Source organism: Chaetodon trifascialis, chromosome 11 (genome assembly GCF_039877785.1).
Source record: "Chaetodon trifascialis isolate fChaTrf1 chromosome 11, fChaTrf1.hap1, whole genome shotgun sequence".
In the NCBI taxonomy this organism is placed as follows: domain Eukaryota; kingdom Metazoa; phylum Chordata; class Actinopteri; order Chaetodontiformes; family Chaetodontidae; genus Chaetodon; species Chaetodon trifascialis.
The window spans coordinates 6,025,293-6,045,652 of record NC_092066.1 but is presented as its reverse complement, the minus strand read 5'-3'; the positions used below and the strand labels follow the sequence as shown (position 1 = coordinate 6,045,652).

Here is a 20,360-nt window from a genome sequence, read left to right as displayed (position 1 = left end):
AGCCCGTGAGCGTGAACCTTTTACTGCTGAACAACTCTGACACGAGCTGCTCGGCATCATCATCAGGACAAAGACCACAATGCGAAGATGGATCACACAACAAATAACAGCTGGTGAGTGATTTATCTCGTGTTCCTGAGGGTTCATTAAGTGCTTAATGCACATCTAATCTGATTCTAGTTTTAATCATTAAAAGCACAAACTACAGCGCTTCCCTCTCACAAAACCTGATTGAAGTTGAGCCTCATCCTGAATATAGTAACCTTGTTAAGTGCTGCATATGACCCACGAAAAGCACAACCGATCATCAGGCGCTGCATTAGGTGTAATGCGATTGTACCTGGGAACTGACTATGTTATTTAAAAGTTTCCTGCTGAGCCTGCAAAATCTATACTGCTCCAACACCCATTTTAATTCAGAGGACATTCATTCAGTCGTCAGAGGCACCACAAGAGTATAAAACACAATAAAGTACTTGGAGTTCATGTTTGGAGTGCAAAAAAGTATTGAAGTCCATCGAAAGATGTGTGAATAAACGTAATGTTGTTACTTGTATTTGTACGCCAAAACAAAAGCAATTGCAGCCTTTTTATTTTCAAGAAAATGTTTTTTAGAGACATTGACAGTAAGTCTTGTTTTAATGTTGGACTAATTCATGCAATACTGGGCAGAAATGTAATGTAATCTGATAAATTACTACTAACTACCAGAGTGACACAAATAAAGTGGAGTATATTGACATATTTCTCCAAAGTGTCGTGAAGTGGAAAAAAAAACAAAAACCCAGCAGGTATCTCAAAACAACTACTGGAGTATTAAAAACTTTTTATTTATTCTCATATTGTCTCTTCTTTGGATACAAATCTGTGTCTGAAATATGTTCATTGTGTATCCGGACTTCTTTTATCTACTGGTGTTCTGTCAGCGGTGGAAAGTACATTTACTGAAGTATATTAATACAATTTTGATGTACTTGTACTTCACATACTACTTTTTAACTTCAGCTCTACTACATTTCTCAGGCAAATATTGTCCTTTTTACTCCACTACATTTATTTGATAACTTGTTCCTTTGCAGATTCAAGTGAATAATACGAAAACATTAGGAAGATTATAGTGTATTATTAGGGTGTATTATTAGGGCTAATGATGAGACTAAACTGATCCCTTGGTGAAACTGAAGAACTAGCAGGTAGTATGTATGTTTTGGAAATAAGCCCCACCCTGTCATGTACACATTAATGCATCAGTAATTTTAATTCAATAAAATAATGTAGATTTTGAGTGCTTTTACTTTTTGTACTTTATGTATGTTATGATGCTTATAGTTATTTATACTTAAGTAAAGTATCTGAGTACTTCCTCCACTACTGTGTTTTATACTGCTCCATAAAGATACCCACTGCCCTCTCACTTTGTGATAGACTTCATATATATTTACAGTTCTAGCCTTCTGTCATAAAAGCATATTCGTGGTTTATAAAGGGATTTTAAGATGCGCTCAATGTTACATCACAGTCTTAAACTGCCAATGTGACGGTCTTCGGGGGAGGCTGTAGTGGCGGCGGGGGCCGACAGGGGGCGCTCTAGATGCGCGTCAAATGAGGGAGCGGAGCCATCATGGCGTCTGCAGATACTCTGCCGTTGCTATTTTGTTTAGCGTCGTTTTCAATTCAAATTAGCTCCTCCAGACTTTTATCCGAGCCTTGTTACAAACCCATCAGAGACGACATACCAGAGGCTGTCAAGTAAGTGACGAGAAAATGTCCATTTTCCGCGAACAGCGACACAGTTGAATGATTTTGACTTGTTTAGCTGAAGTAATCTTACTCCTCGGGTCAGATTTGGAGGTCCGACGTTACACTCTTAACAGCTGTTTAAGGCTACTTTGGATATTTAAGCGTCATCTGTGTTTCTTACAACATATTTACAAGCCCACAAGACCCGTTTCTATACTGCTTAAGCATTTCCAAAGCGTATACAGTATTCACTAGTGAGTAGTAATGGAGTATTTTTAATAGTAACTCACCGTGTGTAGTGAAATAACGTTAGCCGCTAACATTAGCTTAGGTCAGTCATAACTTCTAAAATAACTTCCGTGTGTCTCTGTTCATTCATTTGGGTTTGTTTTCTCTACTTTGCCACGTTTACTGTATTGCTCTTCATTTATTTTGTGGTATCCTATGTTATTTTGTATGTGTAACGTATTCAAGTCTCCCTGGTGGATTGAACTGAAATCCTAATGGGGCTTCACGTTACCTGAGCAGCTGTAGGTTTTACATGTGTAATGAAGGTGCAGTAAAATGTGAAAAAGTCATAATTTCACATGACGTGCTCAAAAGTACATCAGGACATGAGGACTACTTGATGAAAATGTCAGTAGGAGTATCATAGATCTTTTTATAGGATTTATTGATTCACGGAGGCTCAAAATTAAGCATTTTTTTCATGCCTTTACTTCATGGAAGCTAATTATTATTAATGTAAAAAGACCAATTCGATTACTCAAATGTCCTTTAGATCATCTCTGACTGATTACCTGCATTTTGACAATTAGGGTACTCAAGAGAAATTAATTAGATTGAATGTACTTAGTGTTTTGTTGTTGTTTTTTTTTTTCCTTTTCAAGCTGAAATGTGACTATTTGGTGATATTATGTCTTTCAGTGTAAGATCACAGATGCGTTGTGTGTTCTGTGATTACAACAAGATTACTATGGTTTTTCCTTCAGATGGCTGACTGTTCTGATTTCTCCTGATAATATTCACCGTCACAGCTACGCATGATGCTCGTCCTTTACTTATTTTAGGACACAGGCTCGCCCACATGAGTACACGAAGGCGTCGGACCTTCCTCCGTCCTGGGACTGGAGGAACATCAAGGGGAAGAATTACGTGAGCGTCACACGGAACCAGCACATCCCCCAGTACTGTGGCTCCTGCTGGGCGATGGGAGCCACCAGTGCGCTAGCTGGTAACCATGGCAATGGAGGGAGGGATGGAGGAGGGAGGAAAGGAGATAAGAACAGAGGGATGGATAGAAGATGGGATTGATGTAAAACGTTATATATAGTGTGTATATTGTTACAGGTGTTGAAGATATATCCTCACAGTGTATAATATAGATTTTATGATGTGCAGTTTTTGTTGAACACACAGAAGCAGCAGAGCAGAGCAAACATGGAGAGCAGCACTCACTCTGCAAGCTGGCAGGAGTATGACTGTCATCCCCTGAGGAGATTTTACCATTTCTACATGCTAATATTTGTTGTTGTTATTCTTTCCTCGGAGACCGTATCAACATCAAGCGTGGAGGAGCGTGGCCGTCGGCCTACCTGTCAGTCCAGAACGTCATAGACTGTGGGGGGGCGGGCTCTTGTTTTGGAGGAGATGACCTGGGAGTCTACGCCTACGCACACAAGAGAGGCATTCCTGATGAGACCTGCAACAATTACCAAGCCAAAAACCAAAGTAAGAAATAGACTGGCCACTGTTAAATGTACACTATTTGACCAAAAGTGTGTGGACAGCCTGTCTTTCTTCGTGGTTTTGGATAGACCCCGTAGTTCCAGTGAAGCGAATCTGAATTCTAAAGCATATCATGATATTTTAGACCAAAGTGTGCTTCCATCTTGGTGCCAGCAGGGCCATGGCCTGCACAGACCCCTGACCTTTGGGATGACCTGGAACGCCGACTGCGTGGCCGACCTCGCTAACGCTCTTGAGGCTAAATGGGAGCAAATCACTGCAGACAGGGTCCAAATCATGTGACGAGTCCTCCCAGAAGCTGCATATTAATACCCACAAGTTTGGAATGAGATGTTCAGCAGTCACATGAGGGTGTAATGGTTTGGCGTCCACATATTTTTGGCCATATAGTGTACACTGGTTTCAACTCACCAGCGTGCCGCTTTAACTTGATGGAAATTGCATGGAATGGAACGGTAAAATGAGTTTTGCTCTGCGCTGTAAATCGCTGCACGTAATCGTCTGCGTTCGTTCCAGAGTGTGAGCAGTTTAACCAGTGCGGCACGTGCTCCTTCTTTGAGTCGTGTGCCGTTGTGAAGAACTACACTGTGTGGAAAGTGGGCGACTATGGAAGAGTTTCTGGAAGAGACGAGATGAAAGCTGAAATTTACACCAACGGGCCCATCAGGTAGAGTAAGTCATCTCTCCAGTCATTTGTTATCATCCATCCACCTACACCCCCCCGTGAAGACGGAGATTCAGCCTAAACTTTTCACAGAGCGCTTCTTAATCACAGTGAAGTTTTTAGTGGTGGATACATATTTAATCATTTTGAGAAGCTTGACAGCACTAAGCGTAATTTCCTTTCAGATCAATCTTAAAATAAAGTAAATTATATGAATTTAAAGCTTTGAAGTATCATTTCTTACACGTAGACTTCTATTTTTTACCACTGAACTATTTACTGATTTCCTTTCCTTTCTGTCCATTTGTGCTTTAATATCCTACATTAGCTGCTATTCTTTAAGCAAAATTCTGACTTTAACAGCTTTATATTGTCTTTAAATGAATTCCATGCAGTATTAATAAGGTCGTCAATGTGCTTTCCTAATACTCGCAGATGTGTTTCGAAAACCTTTTCATCAGTCGTTGGAAATGTATTGGCTTAAATAAGAGTTAATGAGAATTTCAACAGCAGTAGCTGTAAATCATCTTTGTAGATGTGTGAAAAAATGCAAAAAAAAAAAAAAAGTTTGGGAGAAGAAAAAATGTCTCGTCCAGTGAGAGAATTTGGTACATACATCATATTAATGGCGAAGTTATACAAAGGAAAACTGCTTTTGTGAGCATCTGAGTGCAGATTCAGAGCAGAAAACTGTGTGAAACTTAGCACTCGAAGTTCCCACACTGCATGAGACACATTTAAGCTGCAAGTACGACGCCTGGCCCTGCTTTTACAGCTGAAAGCACAGCCTACAACAACAAAAAATCTTATTTGAGCCTGAATAAATGCTCTTTCTATGATTCCTTGTCACCTTTTAGTGATTAAAATAACGTGAAAAGATGCATTTGATGGACTTCAGAAACTCTTCATTCTCTCTCAGCTGTGCCCTGATGGCCACCGACGGCCTGGAGGGATACTCTGGAGGGATCTTCTCAGAGTTTCACCCGCTCTCTTTGCCCAATCACATCATATCTGTGGCCGGTTGGGGCGTGGCGGAGGACGGGACCGAGTACTGGATCGTCAGGAACTCCTGGGGAGAGTTTTGGGTGGGTTTCTCTGCACCACACCCGCCTGCTCTCCGGAGCTAAAATCTACACACTTCGCTTCTTTGCAAGTCAAATTTAAGTAGAAACGTTTCAGGGACGTTTCACTGATGCACGCAGGATAAATAACAAATCCTTTTTTTTTGTTTGCTTGTTTTCAGGGAGAACATGGCTGGGCCAGAATAGTCACCAGCACCTACAAAGGAGGAAAGGGCAACTGGTTCAACCTGGGTATTGAGAAACACTGCGCATATGGAGACCCCATTGTAACATAGATGCCTAATTAAAGTGATTTTGTCGTTTTTTTGTAAATAACTGTTCACCAGTTCGATAAGTTGGAAGATTAAAGAAAAAGTTCAACATGTAAGAGCTTTGTTTGTTTGTTTCCTGTCTGAGAGTTAAAGACAAATTGTAAAATTTACAGTTTGCTGGGGGCTGTAACTTCCTGGACTCACAAACTCACTGAAAATCCACAACACGTCACTTCGCAGGCTAGCTGTTTCCCCCTGGTTTCAGTCATTATGCTAAGCTAAGCTAACCAGCTGCAGCTACATCTTAACTATGCAGACGTGAGAGCGGCATCGATCCTCTCGTCTGACTCTCAGTAAGAACGCAAAGAAGCTTCAAGTTTAAAGTTTTGAAGTATTCCTTCAAATTAAAGGAGGAAAGATTAGCTGCGTTTTGTAATTAACGTGTTATTTTTCATATTTTCAGGGAGATTTTACAAGCTTAGTCACATCCTGACAATGAATTCAAATAAATATTCGAACACAGAATCAGTAACTTATTTCTTATCAGGCCCTAAAATGCAATCTGGACAAATAACCTGCCCCTGAATTCGATTTTAAGCTGGAAATAAGTCTCAGGAAAAGGAAAAAAAAAACACCATCTGCAAAAACTGCAGGTTGTTCACTTCAGATCCATTATCGCACATTTCTAATGAAACTATTTATTCCTGCAAACGCCAGGCGAGCTGAGTCACTCGTTTAAACTCACCTGTGGTGAAACGGCGTCGGCAGGGCTCAGGAAAGGGGAGCTGAGAGCTACATCTTTATTCTCACACCCTGCATAACATCTGCACTGCATAACAACGGCCTCTAATGAGAGTCTGAAGGCTGACCGGTCAGACTGATTTATCACGAATCAAACCCGGTCGGACGCAGTGTCACAGAAACAAACTGTTACCACCTCCCTTTAACATAAGCAGGGTGTCGTTTCTTCTCCACACGCAGAGCCGACTCACATGGAAACGTCCTCTTTGCCGCCTTCATTCGTCACGTTAATGACCGCGTGAATCAGCGCTTCCTGCAGACTTGAAGAAAAGAGCATTAAAGACAGCAAGGTCACAAATAAAAACTGCAGGCTGATGGCTATTTTCTATTATTTTTTAGACTCTTTAGACTTTTTAATGATATTGCTTTCAAGTTTTATTTCTCAACCTGGAGATTTAAACACTGTCTCAAAGTTTTTGCCACAATGTCAGGTTGAACATTTTGGTGGGGAAATCCTGTGAAACAGAGCTCCATTATAGTCCAAAAACTATCAAAACTCATCAGTTAATGACGTGTTCTTCATTAACTGGTTTATTTTCAGTCACTTCCACGTACACTGCCCTGCTGCTGCTGTAAACACTCACTAGAGCACCAAATATGCATTAATCCACAGCTGAAAATAGTCCCCAACAAATACACTTTTATTCCTCTTTGAGCCACATTTTCTAAGAATCACAGTCTGCAGGTGTTTAAGGACATTTTTTAGCCTCTTTTAAAAATGAACGACCCTTTTTTCGTCTTAATTAGGAACCAATGGGCTCAAGGCGAGAAGCTGAAGACCCCGCTGCGTTAATCAATACCGATTCAAAGGTGAAGGCCTGGGGTCCGGCCTCCGCTGAAGCTGCATTGAGAACATAATTTACATTCTTTGTAAGGACGGACAGTGAACGGCCTGTTTGCTCTCTCAGTCTTTGAGTCTTTCACAAACCCAGAAACAAAAACAAAAAAAAAAAACATTTTAAAAGCAGGAAATGTCATTAAAAACAATCCTTGTGTTACATGGAATGGCTGCTTAATGAATGCGGCGGAGATCTGTGATGCTTTCAACACATTTTGCTGCTGCAGGGACTCAGGTGATAAGCTGTCCCAGGATCAGCCTGTAGCCCAGGTAGCTCTTGCTTCACCCTGCAGGCCTTCGCCGCCTCTGCCGTCAGGGACCTCAAAGCTGGGTGCCCCGTCCACTGGTGAACGAATCACATATCTATTTAATCCCTCCTGAGTTATCCCTCAGGCCTGGAGCTCTGCACTGCGTAAGGGCGGCGACAAAAATGATCTTAATTTCTGCACAATTTCTGCTCTGGAGTCCAGGAAGGAAAAAGGGGATTTAGACCTAAAGCATCGTAACACATGAGGAGACTGTTGGTGTAAACAGGACCTGCAACCATTCATCATTTTACTTGCCAAAAAGGAAATGCTGTGTATCTTAAAAATTGTGCAACTTTTACGTAGCTTTATAAGATCCCTCAAGGTTGCTAACCCCTCCCAGAGAAGCCCCTGAGGACATGACCTCAGCGTCCACTAAGACCCTGACGAAAGCAGCATTTGTGACATAGAGGGACGTGAATTGTGTTTCTTGGTAGTTTCAGAAGATTTGGGTTTGTTGGTGTTGGTGAATCTCTGAGCACTCTCTCTCCTCGACACTGAAACGGCTTCGTTAACGGCTTTCAGGGTTTCAAACTTCTAGTTCATGAGTTTAAGACTCCAACACTCTGAACGTCCTCAAAGCCTGTGCGTGAGTGGAGCACAGTCAGGCTGCACATCTGGAGGGCGAGCACAGTTTTGGGGCTCCACCCTTTTGAGTTTCAAGAGACAAAAATGTTCATTCACGATCAGAAGAAAGTCAGAAAGTGGGATGCCTTTGGCTTTAATCATGCGGCCATGCATCGGCTCCCCTCTGTGCAGCCGCTGCTGCTGCTGCTGCAGTGCTCCACTTTTCAAAGTCAAACGTTGCGTTGAATGTCTGCTGCTGCTGGAGCGAATGCTTTCAGGCTGAGGGTGGAGGCAGGTCAGGGGTGAAGGGGCGTAAAAAGGCTCTTTCTTTATGTGAGACTGGAACGTGCACAACTGGTTCAGCAGCCACCAGGCTATTATTAAGCCGGTTTTGTTAGAGCTGCTTGCTGTGCGACTCAAAGCCCTCACTGGTTCCAGTTGAAGTCTCTGCTGATTAGATTTCTCCTTAAATCACTTAATCTCATTTGTCCCATAGTTGTTGGCTGGAGTCCATCTGTTAGCCTGGACAGAAACCAGAGTTTCTCCTCACTGATCAGATGAGCGCTGATCAATAGTTTTTACAGTTTACAGACAGACCAGACAGACAACTTTTAATTCAAGTGTTTTAAACCCCCCTCTGCCCCCCATCCTCCCACGGCCCCGCGTGCGCGCTCAAACACACACGAACACACATACATTGACAATAGTCAAGCTAGCAGGTGTTAGCAAGGAAAACACCGGAAGTTAGCCGCTTTTGTTTTTAAGTCAGCTAAATTTGTCACGTTTGAAAAAGAATAATGTGCTACGTCGTGAGCTAAACAAAAAAAGTGAAGGTTCCAATTAAAAATGATTAAATAAAGATTTTTTTCATTCAAGTAAAAAAAATATTCGATTTAATATTTAAGTGTAAATTTTTTAATGTTTGTCGGATTTCTAACACTAAAGCGTTTGGCAGCCCACCCATCCACAAGTCTCTCTCTAACTAATGTAAGTATTTTTACTCAAGTACTGCATATAAGTACAAATGTGAGGTAGCCAACAACAACTTTCCCCCGATTTTTTGACACCTTTTCAATTACAGTACTTTATACTCTATTACATTTGCTTTTACAACTTAAAATACTTGAGTTCTTTATGAATATATGCTGCAGTATATAATAAGCTGCAGTATATACAAATACTCGATTACTAATGTTCTGTGTGTAACGTCAGCAGGTGTATTTGTCAAACAAATGTGGGGCATTTATACTGCGCATGGCTGCCTTGTTTTGTCTTATTCTGTTTTGTGAGGCTGTTTAATTTATACTTTATTTATTCATTACAAAAATGTATAGTTTTGCTCCTTCCCTCCTAGCTCTGATCGTTATTGTGAAAGCTTGTAGAGTCGGCTTTTATTTTGAAACCGATCACCGGAAATGTTTGTAGCTTGACGTTTGGGAGCAGAGAGGCGCTGAGCTCAGTGAACAGCGGCAGGCTGCTGCTCTCTCGGCCGCCTCTTCCAAATCAGAGGACGTTTTTAACTTTTCATCTCACATTTGGTTCACCGGGACTCGACGCGGAGCTCTTTGTTCATCCGGCGTATCCTCACAGCAACTTGCCATGAGCATCACACGGCTGGGGACCTAAACAGCGGGGTCTGGAAGAGGGGAAGATGCCTCATGGACCGCTCCATCACCGCCAGTGCGCCAGTTCAGGGCATCCCGAACGAAAAATAACAAAGAAATGCCGAGGTTCAGCGTCAAGTGGATGGTCGCCGTGCTGCTGATTCTCGTGATCGGCGGCGCTTTCTTCTTCTGCGAGTATCTCATCTACTTCCCCACCATCCTCAAGTGCGCCTGGCCGAAGATCAGCCATGCCCGGGGCGGAGAGGGCATCGACGGCCGGCCGATGGACTCAGCGGTCCGCGCTATGGTGCTGTCGGACACCCACCTCCTCGGAGCCGTCGGGGGACACTGGTTCGACAAGCTGAGGAGGTAATGTCATTTTCCATCATGAAGCCATCCATCACTGCTCCTCTCTCCATCCGTCTGCGCTCCGGGCTCTGCGGGAGTGATTTGTAAACAAAAACAACAAATAACGCGTACTTGTCTCCAAACACACAGGGAATGGCAGATGGAGAGAGCTTTCCAGACCGCTCTCTGGCTGCTCAGGCCCGAAATAGTGTTTATTCTCGGGGATATCTTCGACGAAGGCAAGTGGAGCTCGCAGAAGGTAACGTAGAGCCTTCATTTTCTCCCCCCTTATTGCTTTGTCTGCAAACCCACAGTGCTTTTGATGATGATGATGATGATGATGATGGTGATGATGATGATGAGGATGGTGGTGGTGGTGGTGGTGGTGGTGGTGATGCTTGTGAGAGAGCAGAATGTGGATGCAGAGCAGAGGCCGGCCGGTCACCACCATCATCTTGTGCCATCCAGGCCCGAGAGGCTGCAGGTTTTGAGGAAAAACACCACGAATAACAGCAGCAGCTGCAGCCTGCATCCTCTCAGCCCTCCACGCTACATCCACCCAGCCTGAGGAAGACAAGAAATCCCCCGGGAATTCTCACACATCTATCACCAGATTGTCAAACGGGATCCATCAAGTCAGATAGAAGAAAGAGGAAGTGTTGAGCAAGTGCTGCACAAAGCACAGCCTCATTAAAAAAGGAAACAGAGCCCGCAGACTGTAAAATCTCCACTAATCTGCCATGTTCGCCCGTCAGCTTCCTCATTCTTTTTCACTCTTGGTCGGCATCTCTTTTGCAATTCGTATTCGGCAGAGTTTTCACAAGAGGAAGGACTCAAATCTTTGAATTTGCAGAAGGAGAAACACTGAAAGAGGACGTGCAGCTGCAGATTGTGTTCCTTATGGATCCATCTGGCTGTGTGGTTTTCTGGACTAGTTGGTTTATTTTTTTGGTTTACGTGTCAGAAAACAGTGAAACATGTCTGTGAAAAGTCACCAAAGCCAAAGCTGACATCCAGACACGCTTGTTTTGTCTGAAATAGGGCTGAAACCAACAATTATTTTCACTGTCGATTAATCTCTCAGTCGTTTTATTGCTTAATTGCGTAAACATGAAGTCTGCACGTCACAAAATAATGAAAAATGAGCCCAAAGTTGCAGCTTCAGATTGTTTGTAATGTCCGAACAAATTGTCCAAAACCAAAGGATGTCCAATTTAAAATGATTTAAACACAGAAAGGCAGCAAATCCTCATGTTTAAGCAGCAAATATTTGACAGTTAGCTGAGTAATTGTTCCAGGCTTCCCCCTGCAGAATTCAAAGCTCTGAATTTGCAGAAAGAGAAATAATATTAAAACTGGGGCCGCGACTAAAGACCATGTTCTTTTTTGACTCATTGTTTTAACTGTAAATATTGGAAAATAGTGAAAGTTTCCGTCAAAATTCTTAAAACCCAGAGAGACATCTTCATATTTCTCGTTTTGTCTGAGCAACAGCCCAAAACCCTTTTTAAAAAAAATGATATTAAACACGAAAAAGGAGCAAATCTGCTCAGTTCAGAACCCAAAACCAGCAGATGTTTGTCACTTTGTACATGAATCTGCTGCCAATCGATGAACTGCTTCAGCCGTAATTAAAAGTAGCATCGAGGAGTCATTTACAGACACGTCAGTGTGGAAAACACGGTGTGAACACACAGCTCGGTGTAATTAAAGGGCTCTGCAGGTGCAAAATTGAATCTGGAGGTTGAATCAAAGCCGCCTGGCTCGGCTGCCCGTGGGGGCTGCTGGTGACCCTCAGAGACCCCATTATCTCCCAGGAGCATCCCAGGGGAGTCGGGTCTTATTAAAGGCCTGCACCGAAACCCGCTTCAGCCTGTGTTTGTGTTCTTCTTTGTGTTGCAGCACTGGGAGGATGACGTGCGCCGCTTCCACAGGATGTTCAGACACTCCACCGACACAGAACTGGTCGTACTGGTTGGAAATCACGACATCGGCTTCCATTACGAGTAAGCCTTGTTTCTACTGGTCAACCTTTATCCAGCCTGATCAGCCACTCCTGATGAAGCTGCGTGGCGTTCAGGGAGGGGTTTGTGCGCACGGTCCCAGTAAAATGAGAACTTTCATTTCTCCTTTTCTCGCTCTTTGCTTCGCTTTGACTTGTTGATAAGAGCCTCTTAGCGTTGAAGTGCAGAGCCAACAAACAGTCGGGACAAAAGGACTGTCAGCACTGAATAACCTGTGAGGAAGGATTTGACTGTGAGCCAGCTGGGGGGAATTTGATGCATGTTGTGTTCATGGCTCAGGCGAAGTCAGAGCAGTCAGGGCAGAAGGACTCTGGCATCGTGTCTGTTGAGTTGTTTTTAGGAATTTGGGTCAGAGAAAAGAGAATACTCACAGGAGCGCCAAATGTGTATTAATCCGCTGCAGAAAATAGTCCTTAACGAACACATTATCGCTCCAGTTTGAGCAAGGTTTGTTAAAAAGTACAGTGCCCAGCTGTTTTAGGAAATGAATTAGCCTCTTTTAAAACAATTAAACTATATATTTACGGCCCAGATTGAGAGATTTATGTCTTTAGTTGGAAATAGAGGGCTTGAGGCTGAGAGACAGAGCCTTGTTGGTCTTTTTGTGGCATTTCTCAAGAGTAAGAATCAGAATCAGAAAAAGCTTTATTGCCAAGAACAATTTAAACATACGAGGAGTTTGTTTTGGTGAAGTTGGTGCAGGACACATGTACAAAAAATAAGCTATTAAAGAGTAAAAAATATAACAATAGAAATATATATACAAGTCTGTTTTGTTTTTGTAAACACAGTCTGTTTAAAAGTCCGACTCTGGTGGGACTCGAACCCACAACCTTTGAATCACTCCTCTGGTGCTTGACTAGAAGTCCAATGCGCTATCCATTGCGCCACAGAGCCAGATATATGTAAGTATGTCTATAAGAGCACCACTTCTATGCTTTAAAGACCAGAGGAATTTGCATGCTAGAACTCATTTTGGAGAGCTAATTCTGACATCTGTTGGACTTAAATGTGAGGTGGGACAAAGTCATTGTTTAGCAAGTCACACGAAGGCCCCGAGTCTTTGAAGTCCTGAGTCGAGACAGCACCCCAGACTTTGCGTTTGGAGTCCTGAACGCATCATCATCATCATTTAAACAATTAAACAACACATTTTTTGACAGTTTGCGTGGACTGAATATTGAGCTTGAAGGTTCATTCGAAAACAAATAGAAACAGATCTGTAAGAAAGAGGCTCCAAACCTGAAAGAAGCACACGGACAATAAAATGCAATCTAACGGTGAGGAGAGCTCACGTGCTCCGCTTTCAAAGAGGTCTTGATTAAACCTAATGGTAATTTTTGAGCCTGCATCGCTGGATTGCATTGTGTTGCAGAGATGTTGGGCTTATTGTGTCCACCCCCTGTATCTAACGCTCTTTGTTAGCAACTGTTCTTAATTTCTCAGGGGAAGGAGCAGTGAAAGCCAACACAACGAGCCGCATAAAACCATCCCACAGTTTAGCATTTGGTGCCTGTGATTCAGAAATGTGGGCTCATGCAGCGGCTCGTGTGCGCTGCGATTGGACTCGTGCAGCAGGAAGCGAGCTCTTATGTAACAGCGTGTGACAGACGTGGCAGACCGAGCAGCAGGTTCCCTCGCGTGACGAGCGTGTTGTGTCTCCCCGCAGGATGGACTGGTTCAAGCTGCAGCGCTTTGAGAAGGTCTTCAACGCCTCCTCCACCAGGATCGTCACCAAAAAGGGAGTCAAGTGAGTGAAAGCACACATGACCGGCAACGCAGCTGCAGGAATGTGGCTCAGCAGGCTGGAAGGTCACAGGTTTAATCCTCTGAGTCAGCCTGTGCCAAAAAAAACCCCAAAACAACAAGATGACAGGCAGGAAACCCCTCCACAGATCTTAAATATCTGCAGATAAAGTCCATTTTCACACTGGGTGCTGTATCTGACACCAGCATGCACCCACATACAGCAAACGCCCCCCCACCCACCCATTTTAGCTTGTTCCTGAGTCCTAATTTTCCTGCAATCTGCCAAAGGAGTGGTGATACTTCACTCTGCTTTCAATGATTCAATGGCGGTTATTTCTGGGATATGTAGAAAAAAGAGAGAAAGGAATAGAGGATAACTGATTTAAAAGTAGTTTTTGTGCCTTTTGTTAATTTTACAGTATTTTTTTTTTTTTGCTGTACTTGCATAAACAAATCAGAAAAAAAAAGAATTAATGCTAATAACAGCTATTACGCCTTTATTACACACATTTAATTCACGACAAAAGCTGCTAGAACCAAACATTTATTATAAAACTATATTTATGATGGCAATATTTAGCTTTAAACTAGATAATACAAAGATGTTTATGTTCACAATAATGTCCACAAATGCTTCTCATCCGTTTATTCAAAAAGTCCAGTAAAGTAATGCAGGGTTGGCTTCCTGCAGCTGCACTCTGAACACATGCAGGATAATACTGTGGAGCGTTTTGAGCCGGGTGTGGGCCACACCTGACCACACCTGCCTGTGCTTACCTGTGCAGTTTAGCATGAAGGTATTTAAAGATTAAATAAAGGATAAACACAGTATCGTGTGACGCGTCTCTGCCGCCTCACTGCAGCTCCTCCGCTCTCTCTCCTCAGCTTTCTGCTGGTGAACAGCGTGGCCCTGCACGGTGACGGATGCCCCATCTGCCAGTCGGTGGAGAAGGAGCTGATCAAACTCTCCAGAGACCTCAACTGTTCTCTTCAGGTGGGAGGAAGTCTCCGGGAGTCAGAGCTCACCTTCACACTGTCAGCACCTGGAACGCGCTCTGCTGCTGCCGGTGCTCATGAAGTGTGAAAGACTGAAAGTCGAGTGAAAAAAAAAATAAGCTCATATCTAAAGCTGAGTCGCACCTGCAGCAGGAGTTTTGTTCTTTTTTTGTGCATTAAAAGTGGCAAACAGGAGGAGAGGGATGTGGAAGAGAAATGTCAGCTGATGTTGTCTTTGTGCAGAACTCGCAGGCGGGCAGCGGAGTGACGGACAGCTGCGAGGGCTCGCAGGTCTACCCCCCCACGCCGCCCATCATGCTGCAGGTAAACTACAGGTGTCCTCTGAGTGAACACCTGAAGCATCAGAAGCTCCGGTGGAAACATTTAGCAGGGAAAGGATTAGAGCTAAAACGATTAGTTGATTAAAGGGTGCGTCTGGACGCCCACAAAGTCTCGTGCAGTGAAAGGTTATTGGTTAGTGGGACTGTTCGTCCTGTCTGTCAGTGTTTCAGGCGACTTTTTCCTGGACTGTGTTTCCTCACTGATCTCAAACACAGAAAGGAAATTCATAAAAAATAACCAAAACATTTAGTTCACACTGCTCAAGCCCAACTGGAAGTACATTTACTCAAGTACTGCAATTAATTACAACTCTGAGATACTTTCTACTTCCACTCCACTACATTTCAGAGGGAAACATTGTACTTTTGGATCTGTTAGCTTTAGTTACTTTAACACACAAAACACGTGAAAATGTAGAAGTGCAGCTGACAGGACTTGTGGCTCAATTAATTAGTTCATTGAAAATGATTTTTTATGGAGAAAAAAAACTATATCGTGCGCACAAGATACTAAAACGAGCGCACGATACTAAATTGTGCGCACGAAATATTAAATCGTGCAGACTAAATACTAAATCGAGCGTACGAGATATTAAAACGAGCACACGAAATACTAAATCGTACGCACGAGATACTAAAACGAGCGTACGAGATATTAAAACGTGCGCACGTTTTAGCTAAATCATGCTTGAGATAATTGTGCGCATAACAGTGCATATTGGGTGCGTTTGTGGCTGTGAACATCTAAAGTGGTCACTATGGAGAGCTGTATGCACGGACAAGTCTGGGAAATACCTGTATCTTGAGCGAACGTTTTAGTATATCGTGCGTACGTTTTAGTATCTAGTGCGCTCGATTTCGCTTAAACATGCGCAGTACAGTTTTGCACAATTGCACGATTTTCGCACAATATGGTTTTGTTTTTTCTTCGTGGCACTTTAGGGGCTCTGTCATTTTTTAATCATCTTTAAGAGAAAACATTTCATGGTTGCAGCTTCTCACGTGGTTGATTTGCTGCTTTTGCTTTTCATTCTCGTAATAATGTGGATTTATTTGTAATATTTTTGAATTTTAGACTGTTGGTGGAACAAAAAAAAGGTTGTGAAGGCGTCACTTTGGGCTCTCTTGTGACGACATTAGAAGGGATGTCTTCACTGATGGTATGCAGAGGAACAATGAATGCACTGAGCAGTGATGGTTTCTCACACATAGGGCGAGTGAATATTATATAAAGACAGAGTTCAGCCACACCTGTCTTCAAACTCTGCCCTAATTTTCACCTCAACGACATACCTGCACAGCTCCATGGCTGTGGCTTCCACAGTTGTGACTATATAGAAAAAATGTGACCATGGACACCCGCCAGAGAACTGAAAACGGCCTCAGTGGAAGCTCAAGTAGGCGTCTCCAGGACCAAATTTTGCCTCAGTGTCACACAGACTCACGAGCTGTCACGGCTGGTGATGAAATGATGGCAGTTGTTAGTTGCATCAGTGATGGTGTGAACTCAGTGCGGTGCATCCAAATACTGTTGAGACCCACAGGACGTCCTTTAAAAGCTCCAGAAGTTTCTAAAAAGAACAAATATGCCAGGCTGAATTTATGAGGAATGAAAATAAAATGATAAAATTCTGCATGTTTACAACGAAGTGGCTAAATTGTTAGTTTTTTTTGTTTTATTAATGAACAAATGGCCAATTCCATTTTCATTGTTGATTAATCTGTTGTTTCTTTCAAATGTTTGGAATATGTCAGAAAATAGTGACAATCACCCACTAAGACAAGCTCAGTAACGTCAAATTGCTCTTTTTGGTTGACCAGCCGTTGGTAGATATTCAGTTTACAGATGTATGAAGAACACAGCAGCTGCAAATCCTCACATCTGGGAAGCTTGAACCTGCAAATGTCCTGTATTTTTCTAACAAATGACTGCAAACAGGTGCTTGGCTGTCAGATTGACTGCTGACTATTCATTTTCAGTCAATTGGCTAATTTACGATTGAATTGTCTTCGCAGACGTGATTCAGTAAACCAACAGTTTCCTGGCTATTTGTTGTTGTAGCACTTCATAAACTCTCCTCACTCCTCTCTAGTTGTTTCAGAGCTGCAAAATATCATTTAAGAGTGAAAATGTCTTCCCTGCTCTCCAGCACTATCCTCTGTACAGAGTGAGCGACGCCGGCTGCACAGGACTGGACGCTGCACCGCCTGAAGAGCGACACCTGCTGTTCAGAGAGAAGTATGACGTGTTGTCGAAGGAGGCCTCTCAGAGGGTGAGTGCTCTGCAGTCTGATCATGCCGCCTCTGCTGGTTTTTTCTCTCTCTCTCAAAGCACGGATCTTTTCTGAAGCGCTCTCATCCAATTAGAATACAGTGCAGCCGTCTGCTGTCAGAAATGGTCCCGCACAGAAGCAGCAGATGATGATGATGATGATGTAAGCGAGCCGCAACCGGTCTGAGGTAGATGTGGGTTTTCTCTCCTCAGCTGCTGCAGTGGTTTAAGCCCCGCCTCATCTTGAGTGGACACACCCACAGCGGATGTGAGGTTCTCCATGACAACAAGTACCCAGAAATCAGCGTGCCGTCCTTCAGCTGGAGGAACCGAAACAACCCCAGCTTCATCCTGGTGAGTAACGATGTCAGCATCCACCGCAGAGCGCCGCTGTGAAGTGGGTCACTCAGAGGCGATGTCAGCCAATGACGGCGAATGATTGAGGAGCGTGACTGGGTTCATGTTCTTCAGCTCTGAAGCAGCGATGATCAATATTTTTAGAATAACGAAGCATCAAATGAAGCCCTGCAGACAATTATCAATCAGATTTATCCCAAGTTTCAGTCCACAGCTTTACTGTTTGGGTCCCACAGGTGCAAAGTAACTAAGTACATTTACTCAACTACTGTACTTTAGTACCATTTTCAGATACTTGAACTTGAATGATTCCATTTTATGTGATTTATGCTGCACCGCTGCAGTTCTGTGGCAAATATTGCGCTTTTAACTCCACTACATATATTTTAAAGTTTCAGAAAATATTCAAAAGATTCAGAAAAATAACCTGCAAATAAAAGATGATGAATTGTTTCAGATTAAACGACCCAGCGGTACATTAAGTAGTTAAATGTGGTGCCATCTGCACCAGATGCAGCATTAAACTGAAACGTTAAAGGCACACTGTGCAGGATTTTCCTAAAAACATGGACTCATACAAAAATAATCCCTCTCAGTCATCACTTATGACCCCTGAGGCGTGTCTGTATCTGCAGAGACTCCGTTTGGGACGTTTCTGAGCTGCAGCCTTTGGGCATTGGCCGTGTAACCTCCAGCCAGTAACAGCAGGCAGGTGACATTAAGGTGTCAGACTGCAAGCAGCACACACAGCACTGAAAGCTGTTTAACAAACAGTGATGGATAATTCCTGCGTAGTTTCCTTTTAATACATTCATTCAATGATATAACATGTATGTTTCTGACATGGGCTGTTCTGCATAATGAGTTCTGACTCCTTCTTCCACCTCAGTGGATTTTATTTTCCATCCTGTGACGAAACATTCGTTTTTATTCCATCTTCATCCTTATTTTTATGCTCATTCTACGTCTTTGTATGTGAAGCACTCCTTTATCTCCTCCCCAGATTTCAAAATGTGATATAGTGACCCAAAAACCTGTTATTCATAATAATCCTAAAATTTTGAACTGAAACTGTAAACTCAGTTTAACTGCAGGAGCTTTCGACCAGATCACATTATCGTCATAGGCAGAGATTACCCAGTTGTCACAGACCCTGAGTTGGGTCATTGGGGCTATAATCTTTAAATAATCAAATTAAGACTAAAATCTGCAGCGACCTCACGTTTTCTATTTTTGGACGCCCCCTGGCGGCCGAGGGCCGCCTGTGCAGATGTTAACACTGATCATCACCTCTGAGCCGTCTGTCCTCCTGCTCTCTCCTGCCTCCTCTCAGGCGTCGGTGTCGCCCGGCAGCTACGCTCTGTCCAAGTGTTTCCTGCCGGAGGAGAGCACGGTGATCGGCGTGTACTGCTCGGCCGGCGCCTGCCTGCTGCTGCTCTTCCTGGCTCACTGCATGTGGATGAAAGGCCTGCTGCAGTGCCTCAGCCTCTGCCTGCTGGGGAAGCACAAGTCGCTGTGAATCACGTTACCCAGAGTGCACCTGGTCCCAGGACAGAGCCGTGGAGGTGGCGGTGGAGAATACCTGAAGTGAGGATTTACAAATGTGACGCTCCTCTTCCGAACGGGTCGAAAATCTGTTCATACAACCTCGATTTGTTTGTCCAAATGTTTTGCGGCACTGTGAAGGACACGAATATGTATTTTAAATGTCTTTAGAGGACTTTGTCCCTGCTGCTGCTGGTGCTGATGGTGATGATGATGGTGCGGTTGTAGCCTGTGACGGCGCAGCAGATGCGGGCCATCATCACACGTGTTCGTTTCACCCTCGTCGGGAAACAGCTGGAGCTGACTGCCTCGTGAAAATGAGGCATCAGGACGTTTTCAATCACAGAAAAGTAACTTCACCACAGTTTTGCTGTCACTGGCTGAATATTAGAAAGTACACACACGTGGTATTCCAGTAAGACAACTCAAACAAGTACATATGTAAATACTACCTGTCCCTGGTCTGACTGAGGGTGGTGCAGTCAGATGGTGGTTTATGTCTCTTCACTCTGATGTTAACTGTGACCTGATGTAAACACGCTGCTCATCTCGCACTCTGAACACTCGTTTCCGTCGTTGGTGTCCGATTAATCCACCCGGGTTTCTCGTTTTTATGATGCATATCTGAATATATTTATTGCTGACATTCTGTGCCAAATGTTTGTGAGGGTTTTTGCCAAATTGTCAAAACGTTTCTGATGAACTGAACATGAATAAATCAGGATCTTAAGGTCTGTTTTAGAGAGTGATGGTGTCATCAGTCCATGGACGAAATGCTAAAATGTGACGAGGTGTTGAAGTCTACGCCTGGCTTTCCAAAACCCAGGAGGCAGAGATGGACACAACATGGTGTTAATCAAAGGAAATGAATTCCAGCACCGGCCTGCTTCTGACAATCACTTTCATTTTCAATTAATCCCTCAGTACCCAAAATGCCTGAAACTCTCAGAGCCCAAAGCGACGTCTTCAGACCAACAGCCCGAAAGCAAAATATACTTAAGTGAGGCCGGAAAAATGCTTTTTTTTAAGAGTTTTAAAACTAGTCCGTCGATCAACTAAAACATCCTGTCTCGTTTCTCTGCTCTTTCTCAGAAAATGTTCGTTATCGTGACACGGAGTTGTATAAA

At 43.4% G+C, this 20,360-nt stretch overlaps 2 protein-coding genes and 1 non-coding gene across 3 annotated transcripts; 2 read left to right on the top strand and 1 right to left on the bottom strand.

Moving 5' to 3' along the window:
* Positions 1-1,604: 1,604 nt before the first annotated feature.
* Positions 1,605-5,600, top strand: LOC139338911 (cathepsin Z). The gene is made up of 6 exons (XM_070974256.1): positions 1,605-1,749; positions 2,811-2,974; positions 3,292-3,471; positions 4,006-4,156; positions 5,073-5,238; positions 5,397-5,600. The coding sequence occupies exons 1-6, from the start codon at positions 1,622-1,624 to the stop codon at positions 5,508-5,510; spliced, it is 903 nt and encodes a 300-aa protein (XP_070830357.1). The 5' UTR covers positions 1,605-1,621; the 3' UTR covers positions 5,511-5,600.
* Positions 5,601-9,418: 3,818 nt separating this feature from the next.
* On the top strand, positions 9,419-19,979 carry mppe1 (metallophosphoesterase 1). The gene is made up of 9 exons (XM_070974756.1): positions 9,419-9,970; positions 10,100-10,208; positions 11,852-11,955; positions 13,643-13,723; positions 14,608-14,716; positions 14,962-15,042; positions 17,210-17,332; positions 17,545-17,685; positions 19,022-19,979. The coding sequence occupies exons 1-9, from the start codon at positions 9,720-9,722 to the stop codon at positions 19,205-19,207; spliced, it is 1,185 nt and encodes a 394-aa protein (XP_070830857.1). The 5' UTR covers positions 9,419-9,719; the 3' UTR covers positions 19,208-19,979.
* On the bottom strand, positions 12,779-12,870 carry trnar-ucu (transfer RNA arginine (anticodon UCU)). Its single transcript is given in 2 exon segments — positions 12,779-12,814; positions 12,834-12,870. It is a non-coding gene; the product is annotated as a tRNA-Arg (tRNA).
* Positions 19,980-20,360: the final 381 nt, after the last annotated feature.

What these genes read in the sequence shown, in the direction of transcription:
- LOC139338911 (XM_070974256.1), top strand. Translation starts at nt 1,622, where the DNA reads ATGGCGTCTGCAGATACTCTGCCGTTGCTATTTTGTTTAGCGTCGTTT. An exon ending in GACATACCAGAGGCTGTCAA is followed by an intron (nt 1,750 to 2,810) that starts GTAAGTGACGAG and finishes TACTTATTTTAG; the next exon opens with GACACAGGCTCGCCCACATG. An exon ending in TACACCAACGGGCCCATCAG is followed by an intron (nt 4,157 to 5,072) that starts GTAGAGTAAGTC and finishes ATTCTCTCTCAG; the next exon opens with CTGTGCCCTGATGGCCACCG.
- mppe1 (XM_070974756.1), top strand. Translation starts at nt 9,720, where the DNA reads ATGCCGAGGTTCAGCGTCAAGTGGATGGTCGCCGTGCTGCTGATTCTC. An exon ending in TGGTTCGACAAGCTGAGGAG is followed by an intron (nt 9,971 to 10,099) that starts GTAATGTCATTT and finishes CCAAACACACAG; the next exon opens with GGAATGGCAGATGGAGAGAG. An exon ending in ACCTCAACTGTTCTCTTCAG is followed by an intron (nt 14,717 to 14,961) that starts GTGGGAGGAAGT and finishes GTCTTTGTGCAG; the next exon opens with AACTCGCAGGCGGGCAGCGG.